Source organism: Gallus gallus, chromosome Z (genome assembly GCF_016699485.2).
Source record: "Gallus gallus isolate bGalGal1 chromosome Z, bGalGal1.mat.broiler.GRCg7b, whole genome shotgun sequence".
Classification (NCBI taxonomy): domain Eukaryota; kingdom Metazoa; phylum Chordata; class Aves; order Galliformes; family Phasianidae; genus Gallus; species Gallus gallus.
In genome coordinates this window covers 38175135-38186952 of record NC_052572.1, presented here as the reverse complement: position 1 = coordinate 38186952, position 11818 = coordinate 38175135, and the positions used below count along the sequence as shown (strand labels likewise).

At 48.4% G+C, this 11818-nt stretch overlaps 1 protein-coding gene across 1 annotated transcript; it reads right to left on the bottom strand.

Annotated features, from left to right (window-relative positions):
* Window positions 1-9679: 9679 nt before the first annotated feature.
* FOXB2 (forkhead box B2) lies at window positions 9680-10993 on the bottom strand. Its single transcript, XM_015280322.4, has one exon. The coding sequence runs from the start codon at window positions 10838-10840 to the stop codon at window positions 9818-9820; it is 1023 nt and encodes a 340-aa protein (XP_015135808.1). The 5' UTR covers window positions 10841-10993; the 3' UTR covers window positions 9680-9817.
* Window positions 10994-11818: the final 825 nt, after the last annotated feature.

Here is an 11818-nt window from a genome sequence, read left to right as displayed (position 1 = left end):
GGCAGACAGGGCTGTTTTGAGTGTTTCTTCATGATGTAGGACACGAAAATCAGTGCATGTTCTATAGGCAGGTGGGATATTAATTAGATTTCACTGAGTTCATAAACCATTAGAATGAACCATTTTATAATGGTTTTACTGCTGAGACAGAGTGTTTATGTCAAGCTGACCTTACAGGTTTGTATTTTCTTCCGGTCTAGCTTTCAGTTAGCAGAGTGATGCTAAAACAATCGGATAACTACAAAGAAAGGTTTTCATTACTTGATGGTGGTGGGAAGGCCCTCATAGAAGATTTTCAGGATGTTAAAGGGGGAGTAACTTTAATCTTGAAAGAGGCCCTTGAGGCTTCTTTTGGCATTTGCAGCTCTGGGTGGTCCAGCTGAATCCTTTGTGGTCATTAAGGTCCCCCTAAGCATTTTGATGACAATGCAGTTTGTGGAAATTCTTGGGATGAGGGCCTGCTGGAGTATTTAACAAGCTCTCAGCATCCTTCATTGCTTTTGTGCTGCATTCACACTCCCATCATCCTGTACACTGTCCATATTTTGTGCACTGAAAACCTCTATTAGATACTAGAACAGGAAAGGTTTGCTAAGCAATTTTATAAAGAAAGAGATTTGACTCTTGCACAGCCCAAAAGAACTGGGTAGTTGCGATGCTAGAGTTGAAACCAGTTGCCTGACTGGTTTGGCGAAAAGCAACAAGAAGATGATATCATCCATTTATCCATGGGACAAGAAGCAGACATCTGCCAACATCAGGACCTGCAGGCACAACGACACAGTTCTTCCATGGAGCTGGAGCTCCATGGCCCTTGGAAATGGGCAAGGTTAATCGGAAACCACAAAGCTCAAAGAGGTGAAGAAGACTGATTAGCAGGCTTATCTCAGTTAAAAAAAATAAAAATAAAAGATAAAAAAGAAAAGAAAAAAAAGGAAATATTTGGCTCATATGTGGCTCAAAGAAAAAAATAGGAAATTTGTCTGAATTCAGACAGTCTCTGAGGCAGTGCTGGGCCCAAAGCTTATTTTCAGAAGAGTGCAAATGGATTTTCCTACTGTTTTCCAAGTACAGTTACCAGCAACACCACAGAATTTTATCAGCGCCGTGTTTCATTCCACAGTCCTTCAGTTGTTCTTATCTGCACATTCCTGGGATTTAAAAGGAAATTAACAAAATGAAACACTCTTCCTACAGAAGAGAAGAGGAGCTTGCTAGAAGGGCATCAACCCATATAGGTGCCTATATAGGTATATAATGTGAGATTTAAATACAGACTCTGACCCTGCTACCAGAAACCTATGCAAAGTTAGGTTTCCTTTATTTCTGCTCACCTGTAGAATAAAACTATAGCACCTTTATTCTTGTATCTATCTCTGTTCACCTGTAGAATAAAACTATAGTACCTTTATTCTTGTATCTATCTCTATTCAACATTTGGCATTAAAAAATTGATATAATTTCTTTAGGGAGTAGACTGAAAAAAATATACTTCCTATCTTCCTTACAAGTTTACAAGAAGTGAAAATGTTACGGGTATGTTTTATTCTGACTTATCTCTTTGCAATGATGGTGCCTTTCTCTGAGGAGGTTCTGCACTGTTTTCATCATTTGGGCTGGTGTGCTCGAAAATGAAGTGTTTCTATAAGCACCGCATCAGTATTGAAAAGTTTGGGAACCCTTAGAGAACTCTCTGAATGTACTTGCTATACTGAGTAAAAGTAATTGAATCCTTGCCTTTCATTATACACACCAGAAAGGTTTGAATAGAAACTGTGTCAATCCACTTTTTCTCACAGTTTTTCTGTGGCTACTGGGGGAATTATCACCTGGATGTCAATACCCTGATTAATTATTCAATAGCATTTTAAAATCAAAGAAATTTTGATTGTAAAAACATCTTTGTCTGCAGCAATAGTTGGTTCTTTCAGACATCTTCAATGTGCCCCTGTTAATTTATACTGAGTAATAGTCACTGAATACTCCTTGCATATTTAAGAGCCCAGAGTTTACTTCTGCACAGGTTGTGAATTTTTCTGCTCAATTCTAGTTCCTTTTGCATGTCAACCACAAGTGTCGTATAGGACTTTCAAAACAACCTTCCAAAATTTTGAGATTGAAGTAATCATTTCACCAAGCACTGGCAATCTTGGAAACATTCTCCATAAAATTATGCTTTTGCATTGCAGTCTCAATGCAATTTTGGGGATTTTAGATCTTGTGTTGTTTTTTCAATTGACAGAATTGTTAGAAAACTCTTTGTGAAGGAAAAGTGAAACTATTTAAAGAAAACCTTTTTACCAGTCTCACAACATTTTTAGTAATACTTATCTATAAGGAAATGTATCTTTTATGCAACTAAGATGTTCTCTTGTGTAGGATGAAATGGATTTGTCTCAGGCTGCACAGGTACAGTTTTCTTGACATTAGTTATTTCCATGTTAAGCAATGGAAGATGTACAAGACAGCTTGTTTTTCTTGTCTGAACCCCATGAAAGTAAATTATTCTATAATGCTAAGCATTAATGAAAAGACATACAATGATCCCATGAGATTTCTGGGTATTAGACCACCAGGATGAAAAGTTTTCTTGTTCAAAAAAAGTCAGTTTGCCTCCAAGAGAAGATAATGCATACTAAGAGGCTTTGCATCTGTCCTGTACGCCAAAATATTTGTGTTAGAGGAATATGCCTTTACCAAGCAGAGGCCTTTCAGTAGTGGTCTATCTCTTTCTGTCTTCTGCCATGAATACAAAAATTATCCCCACTCCCCACTTCTGGAACTTACAGGAAACTGATAGTAGGCACTGGAATCTGTGAATGACTGCAATGATTTGGTCCTACTGTCATTTGTGGCCAAATAAATAGAGGACAGGTCTAGACAACATTTTTAACTGTCAGCAAATCAGAGGAACATGATTGAGTTCAGCAGTTTTCTGATTCCTGGCTCACGAGGAATGTGTGTTTGTGATGCTTCCTAGGCATGACAACGAAAACTAAATCTGTTGGCAGCAAGTTAAGATTCCCTGTAAAAATTATTCTCATTATGAAGGAGACATAGAGTACTGGCAGCTGAAGACTGTCCTAACCCCTGCTAAGGCAGTGATCCTTCACAGTAAATAGAGAATTTGTTACAAAACTGTGTTCAGAAGGTAGGAAGAATTCACTATCAAAGTGGAAGACCATGAATTGTAGAGTGGACACTCCTGAGTTTGACACCATGGAGATGGATATGTGATCAAAAATGAGTAAAATTTTGCACAGTAAAGAAAAAATTACTATGCAGGGAAAGAGTAAATGGGGATGATGAAAAGAGAACAGTAAGTATGATAAAGAAAATAGAATCCATATGACCTTTCATTTTCCTTCTTGTTCTTTGTATTCCTGCATACTCACTGAGTTTTCTACTCACCTGTTGCAAAAGAGTTCCTTCTCAGTTGCTTGTATCTGGCAAACCACCTCAAAACTTTGTTACTGGACTCAAAATGCATGAATTTGCATGTCATATTACTTGATTTCACACTGCTTTGCTCTATAGCCAGACCCTTTTGTGAAGTGCTATTCCCCCCCTTCTTATAGTGATGATTTACCAAACACCATGCTAATAAACGCTTTACGGAAGCTCTGTTCAATATTCAGTTTATCTCACAACATTTGTTTTCACTAAAAATCAGTTATCAGAGAAGGGCATTGTGTGATAGTTTGTACAAGTTGCATTTATCCCTCTTTAGATGTATATTTAGGCTTACATAGCAGTATATTTGTTTTTCTTTCCTTGACAATTCCTTGTCCTTCAAAATAAAGTCAGACTGATATTTTCTTAGTATTCTCCCTTCATGTCTTTCTGGAAGTTTGCACATGAAATATACTGGTGAAACAGAGATGCGTGTTCAAACCATGGAATACACTAAAAGTAAAATCCGGAACAATGTTCATTTTGACTCCCAGGTCAAATGCATGTTTTCAATTAGTAGTGCATTTGTTTGTTTGTTTGCAGTGCTGGAGCTGGGGACTAAATTACAGCATCTTCAGTTTTTAATTAGTGTATAACAGATAACAATAAAGATAACAGAGGTTCTGAAAGGACCTCAGTTAGTTCAACTTGTTTTCTGTTTCACTGGTGTAACTTGTGTACCTTTATTTGAGGATGTATCCCTCCTTCTTCTTGGTTGTTTTCTTGTTTGGTTGATTTTGGTCATTATCTCTTCTGCAAACACTTGGAGAAGAAACCATGCATTGATTCACTTTCCAGGTCTCATCCTGACAACCCCATCCAAGTCCAAAAAACAAAACCCAACAACATAATCTATGATAGCCTGCCAACAATGTACTGAGCATTTTCTTTCTGGATCAAGTGTACCAAGAATTATTTTCATAAGAAGTCACTAAAAATCAATTAACTAAACAAAATGTCAGCACCTAGAGGTTGCAGATAGACATTTTATTAATCATAGGAAGTGTCACAATAATTTTCAGATTTAGTAATCTCTCATGATTTGAAATTCATAACAGCAACAGTAAAAAGACCACAGGGGTTAAGAAAACTTAAATTCCATGTCTTAGAGAGGGTTGAAACCCAAATCACACATTCTACATAAAACAATAGGTTAATAATAAAACACAGATACCGATTACAATCACATTACTAAATTCTCTTACATTTTTCCCAGCAAATGATGATTTTCCAGTCGCAGATCTATGGTGCAAGCAAATATTTTAGTACATAAAAAATACATTTTTCTACTTTCTTCCTGCGCTTTTGTCCAGAATTAAACATTGATTGAGCTTCATATAATTATGATGAAATAAAGGCCTGATCAACACTGGGAGTTTGCTGTGTGTTACGCACAGTTAGGAGACTCTTCTTTGTTAGTGCCAAGACTGACAGTAGATAAAAATGAACAACCTTTATCAGTAAAAGGACTGCTTGACTAATAATTTATTCACTGGGTAGCACTGGTGTTTGACCAAAAAGGCTGCCTTTTCTTGACATCAGGGGGCTGTGATTCATGGATAAAGAATATCATTTTTTTTTTCTGCTTTTCTAATTGACTGCTTTCAGCTCAGTCTCTGTATTCTTGGTCCCTGTGGTTGTTCCAAAGGCTGTCGGTGTCTATCATCTAATAGTTATCTTTATGCATAATATAACAAAAGTACCATGTAGGGTGGTCTGACATCTTTCCTCCAGGTGCTTTGCTATAAAAACAAGGTGTTATTCCTCACAGAAAATGAGCACCTCTCCCAGTGTAGATTAAGCATTCATAAAAGTCCAGAGAAATATTACAAAACTGCGATACGTTGTGGATATCAAATGCATGAAAACCTACATTTTAAAGCTCCATGAAGCTCAACATAAGGGTCCTCTCACTTATCATGTGTCATAACTTGATCATTTTCTCCTCAAAACAAAGTTTTTTTTTTTTTTCAATAGCTCTGCAAGCAGAGAAGGAGATGTAGATTAAAGCAGTGCGCTGATATGAATGCCTCAGACATGCATAGCACAGACATAGCACCAGCATTACAGTACCAGGACACAGATATTCAAATCACAGAATCACAGAATATCCCCAGTTGGAAGGGATCCAGAAAGGATCATCGCATCCAACTAAATGTTTGTATGACTGTATGCCCTTGCCTTCCATGTTGAAGAGCCTTAGCCTGTTGAATTCTACTTGTACAGAAGACGTACCTTTGATTCTCTCATCCAATTCTGTCTCCTGCCAGCTTTGATCTATCTGCTTTTAGGTGGAGGAAATCACCAAACTCCATGATGCGTTCAACTTTGCTTAGGACTTAAACAGGAATGTGATATTTCCTGCTATGTTCTTTCCTCAAGACTTTTCTTTTTTTTTCTTTTTTTTTCTTTTTTTTTCTACAGCTAGCAACTATTGAGACAGTATTTTCTTATAGACATCTACCACAACATCATAAGAATCCTAATTTCAGGACCTATTTTTATGTACATAAATCCCCATGCGTATCAGTTTGCATATATCAACAGTGAGTTTCACCTTCCATTTACCGTCCTGCAACTCAGTGTAGAGGTCTTTCTGCAGCTCCAAATTTGTCAGCTCTTCTTTTTTATTGGTCTGGATGATTTAAGATCATCAAAAACTTCCCCATCTTTACCTCATCTTCTACTTACAATGACTATGAGTTTTTGGGACACTCAACACCAATTCATGTGGTACTCCACTATGAAAATCTGCCACTTTTCCCAATCCTTCTTTTCCCATCCTCAGCCACCACATATTTTCCCCAGTGGCTGTTGGACTCTGCCTCTGCGGAAAGATCCTGTGTCTTACTTGGCATTTCTCAGAGGTTACATTTATTCTTAAGTGATGGCATGACTCCTCTCCATCTGCCATTCTATAATTGATTGGTATTGGTTCGCGGGTGTGAATTTGAATCATTTTGTGCTGAAGCGGTCTTGAGCTTCCTTTGGGGGGCCTGAGAAGTGCTCTACTAATTTGGCCTTCTTGCGTGGGCAGCAACAGTGATCACATTGTACCAGAGAAAAAGGAGGGCAACAGATTAATAATATATATTCGGGATAGAGCTTTAGGCAGTTAAGATTTGGTATTTAGCATATAGAAGTCTAAAATTATACCTAGTTAATCTAACTAAAGCTGGTTAATCTTAGCATATGTTCAGAAAACTTGAACATTTCCAGGATGTCCAGAAGCAGAGGTGGAAGATTACTTTTCAAAACTGAGATTCTTACGAATTTTGAGCACTTACAGGAATGAGTGTATCTTAAAATAGCCTTTACAAACAGTGATTTAAAAAAAAATCTTACACCAAAAGGGAAAATCAGATCCTGCAAACATCAGCAAACTTCCTAGATCAATTTCTGGCACGAAAGACTTCAGGACTCAACCAGTGAAGCCTAGAATTCCTCAGATAATATCGGTAGTTACATTGCAGCAGGTGTCACCGAGCTCAGAATTCACTGAACGAGGAGATCACCATATATCAGACCATAAAACACTTTCATTTTAGAAGTCTTACTGCCTTTGCTTGGCTGTTCTTGACATGTATGCCATTTGAACTGATAATATGGTGCCGTGTTAGGTATACCATATAGGAACAGTCTCTCATAAGTAGAAATACTTTTCCTTATGTTAGCTAGCCGCAATGAGTCAGAAATACGGGGAGGAGGGTTAATTTCTTTTCTTAGGCCACCATTCTTCCAACAATTTCTCAGCTACTTTTTGGCAGTCTAATGGCACCAGGACTAAGCTTGCATGTCTGTCCTGCATCTGCCTCTTCGGGGTACAGCCATCCCTGCTCCCACCCAGGCTCAGATGCCTTTCCTGTACAGGGCACAGATGTGCTTTATTCTGAGGGCAAGTCATTTCTGCACGCACAGTATTGGGATAGCAGACAGGCAGAAGTCTGTGGGTCTGTTTTCTTGTCAAGTAAAAATGTTACCCTACTCCTGTTTACACCTGTTTTGTTTTGTTTTGTTTGTCTGGAGGAAAGAGTGCTATTTTATTTTCCTAGACTTTATATTGTCATCTGTTCTTAGAGCAGCTTCGGGATCGGTTTTGCTTATGCTGTAGGAACACTGGTCATTGATATTCAACGTCGTAACAATACGAAGTCTACGCTTGGAGTCGGGGCTCTTAAAAATAGGAGGTAATATATAGACTATTCAGACTCACCTCCCGCTTCCCATCTGCTGCCGGACGGGCGGCGTGGCTCAGCGCATCGCCCCGCGCAGCGCCCCCCGGAGCCCCCCGCCCGCCGCCGGACCCCCGCCTCCGCCCGCGCTCCCCGGGGGGCCCCGCGATGTTCCGCTGCCCGTCCGCCGCTTCCCGGATCATTCTCCTGCAGCTAAATAAAGTTTTCCCCTATCCAATTTAGCAGATCGCCCAGAATCTTCGCAGCTCCTGGGGGAATCGCTGCGACTCGCGCTCCGGGTTTCCCATCTCTCTCTCCCCTGGCACCTTTCTGAGGGGAAATCTTCCTTCCTAGAGGTGCTTCGGAGGGCCGAGGGCGGTGGGACACACCTAAGCGTACCGAGCCGTGCAAAATTAGTGCAATTCGCTACTTATTTGGGAGACCGCTTTCTTTATAAGCAACGAGTTTTTAGCAGCAGAAATACCGTCTCGGTTTTTCTTGCCTAAAATGGAAGACAGCAGGGTAAAGAAAACGTGGAACACTTTTTTTTTTTTTTTCCTTTTTCTTTTTTTTTCTTTTTTTTCCTTAATAATTTCTTTTGCTCGGTTTATCTGCCTGTAAAACTTTTGCGGCAATTGCCCTGACAGTCCAACTTCCGAAAAGCCGTACCGACCCGTGCCTCGTTAACAGCATCAACGCGCAGCACTGCCTCCATAAACCGCAGCTGCATCACCGGCGGTGCTTTCCAACGCCGGGGGTGGTCCTGCGCAGCCCCCACCGCCACCCTGCGATCCCCGCGGAACGTCGGGAGCCAGCACTGAGCGCGGGGCTCCCCGGCACCCCGCGTCTGCTTTTCCCACCGAGTTCCTGTGCTGGGGGGCCGGGAAGGACGAGCCCAAAGCGGGGGAGGGAACCGCGACGCAGGGACACGGCCTCTGCCCCGCGCGAGGCGGGGACGTCCTGGGCAGCGACCGAGACCCACGCCCGGAGAAAGCCGCTGGCTCTGAGCGGGTTCCGTCCATTCCCTTCCGGGATTATCGCCGAGGAAACTTTTGGATCGTCTAATGTGTCTGGGGCGAAGGGAACGTTGCGCTGCGAGCGCTCGTCCCTTACCTGGCGCAAAAAAGCGAATACCGCGGAGAGCAGCACCAGCAGAAGCAAATGGATAGGTGTGCTTACTGAGCGCTGGGGTACAGCAGGGCGGGGTGCAGTAGCAGCCGCTACCAAAGCAGCCGGCACTCATCAGCCCGAGCACCGCTGTCCGGCTTCGACCCCCCTGCTCTGCACGGACCTCGCCTCTGTCGGAAGATTGCTCTCACTAAAGTGCTTTTCCCGAAGAATTTTTAATTTTTTTTTCTCTTTATTATTATTAGGGTTTTTTTTTTGTTTGTTTGTTTGTTTTCCCCCACCCAACAGGTTTTAGCGTTCACGCTCACGTGGAGAAAACGCCAAGCGACACACACAGAACAGCGGTGTCCGTGAGCGGCGAGGGGCGATGCGACGAGCACGAGCGAACCGCAGATGGTTTCATTCTAAGCAGGATCGGGGCATTCTAAGCAGCTCGGGTGCGGACAGCCCGGCAGGTCGCACTGCTGTCCCTCCCCGGGACACGGCCCTCACTGAGATGGAGTGTGGAATCGTGAGCGGAAGGACGAGCAGCCGATAGCTAAAGGGACCCCCCGACGTCAGTGCCGTTGTCATTTAAATCCCCACTAATTAATCGGGCAGCTCAGAGCTCACTCGTCAAACGGAGAGCACTTCGATCCCCGTGGCCCCGCGGCGATACCCGCGTGTCGGCCGCCTCCCTCGGAGCGGGACCCCCACCCCGCGGAGCGGGCGCTGCTGGGAGCAGAGCGGGGAAGGGCAGAGGGCAGGGGCGGCTTCGCCCGTCCGCCGCTCCCGCCCCGCTCCCGGCAGACCCCGGCCCCGCTGCCCCGAGTCCGCTGGGGGGAAACTCCGACAGGAGCCCCGGCCGCCCCGAACCCTTCCTGCGCGGCCCGACCCTGACTTTCCGCATCACCGCTCCGTCACTAACGATATGCAACGACGATAAAAGCTCTTACCTGCGACCTGGCTCATATAAAGTCTGATTGTACACAACACAAACACAGACACCGCAGGGCGCGGGCCCCGGGCCCCGCGTGATCCCCGCGTCCCCGTCCCGGGAGCCGCCGTGCCCCCGGCCCCGGCCCTTAGGAGTGCACCAGGACGGAGTGCAGAGAGCCCTTGCCCTCGGGGGCGGCGCCCGCCGCCTGCTCCAGGAGCGCGGCGGAGGCCGGGGAGGCGGCGGGGCAGAGCTGCGAGGCGGCGACCGTCAGCGCGGGCATGGCGGGAGCCGGCTTGATGGGCACGGGCACGGCGGGCATGGTCTGCGCCGGCGGATGGCAGAGCGCCTTCACGGGCACGCCGAAGGGTCCGTAGTCGGGGGACACGGGCACGCCGGACACGGGGTCCATCACCCCGACGTGGGGCCACACGGAGCCGACTACGCCGCTGGGCACCGGGTAACCCAGGTGGTGCATCACCGAGGCCAGCGGCAGCCCGCCGGCCTGCAGCACGCCCTTGTAATCTCTGCCGATGATGTTCTCGATGGCGAAGGGATGCTTGAAGCCCGAGGGCTGGCTGCCGCCGTAGGGCGAGAACTGCGGCAGCCTCCCCACGGCGGCGGCGGCGGCGGCGGCGGCCACGGCCGCATCGGGGCCCGCCAGCCCCGGCACCTTGCCCGGGGGAGGCGGCGGCGGCGGCGGGTGCGGGTGGAAGTAGTGAGCCATGTGCGGGCCCCCTGGCGCCGGGGGCTTCCCGGGGCCTCCGCCCGCCGCGCCGCCCGCCCCGCCGCCACCGCCGCCACCGCCGCCGCCGGGCAGGTGGTGCTCGGGCCGCAGGACCTTGAAGCGCTTGCGGCGGCGGAGGAAGCTGCCGTTCTCGAACATGTCCCCGCAGTCGGGGTGCAGCGCCCAGAAGCTGCCCTTGCCCGGCTGGTCGGGGCGGCGCGGGATCTTGATGAAGCAGTCGTTGAAGGAGAGGTTGTGGCGGAGCGAGTTCTGCCAGCGCTGCGTGTGCTCCCGGTAGTAAGGGAAGCGCTCCATGATGAACTTGTAGATGTCGCTCAGGGGCAGCATCTTCTCGGCCGAGTGCTGGATGGCCATGGCCGTCAGCGAGATGTAGGAGTAAGGCGGCTTCTGGTCGCTGTACGAGCTCTTCCCCGGCCTGGGCATCGCCTCCCCGCCGCCGCCGCTCTTTCCCGGCCGCTGGCCCCGGCGCCGCGCGGCGGGATGGGGACGTTGTGTCCGGCGCTGCCCTGCCCCGCCGCCGCCTCTACATCGTGGGCGCCGCCCGCACGGACCGCGCGCGACCGCGGCCGCCCCGCGAGCTCAGCGCTCAGCTCCCCCGGGCGGCTTCGCCCCGTTCCCGGACCGCCTGGCCGGTGGGGGGGGGGGGGGGGGGGGGGGCACGGGGTAGGGGCAGCTCCTGGCCCTCGTGGGTGTCCCCGCTCTCCTCCGGGAGGCCGCCGGCTCGCTCGGGCGTCCCCGCCGCCCCCTCGCACTCTCCGCTGGAGTTGATGCTCCGCACGCACCGAGGGCTGGGGAGCACGAAATGACCCCGGGTCTCTGCAGAGACGGGAGGAAGGAACTCGGAACGCCCCGCTCACCGCTCAGTCCGGCGTCCCCAGAAAAAGTTTGCGGCGGAGGCGAGCGCTGCCGGCGGCGGGAGGGAGGCGAGCGGGGCGGCAGCGGCCGCGGCTGTGCCGGGGCTGCGCGCGGAGCGCGGTTTTGTAATGCTGCCCGAGCCGGGAGACCCCCGCGGCTCCTGCTCTCCCGCTATCACATGACAGAGGCTCAGGGACTTGGCGTCTGGCGGAACGGGAGCGGGAAGAGGCTCCCCGGTCCCCTCTCACACTTCCTCAGCGGGGCGCGGGGGGGCGAGGAAACGCCACGCGAGGGCGAGATCCGCTTTCACAACACGGGGCTGGGAGGGGCGGCTCGGGCCGGGGGCTGCCCCCCCCCCCCCTCCCCGCACCCCGCAGCCCCTTTTCACCCGCTCCTTCTCCTCACGGCCTCAGCTGCCGCCCCGGGCGGCTCCGCAGCGCCGGGAAGGGGGAGCGGTCGAGTCCTCCCCCCGCCCCGGAGCACCCGAGGGGCGGTCGCTAAGGTGGCCCAGGGAACCAGAGAAGCGGAGGCCTTTCGGGGTAATTT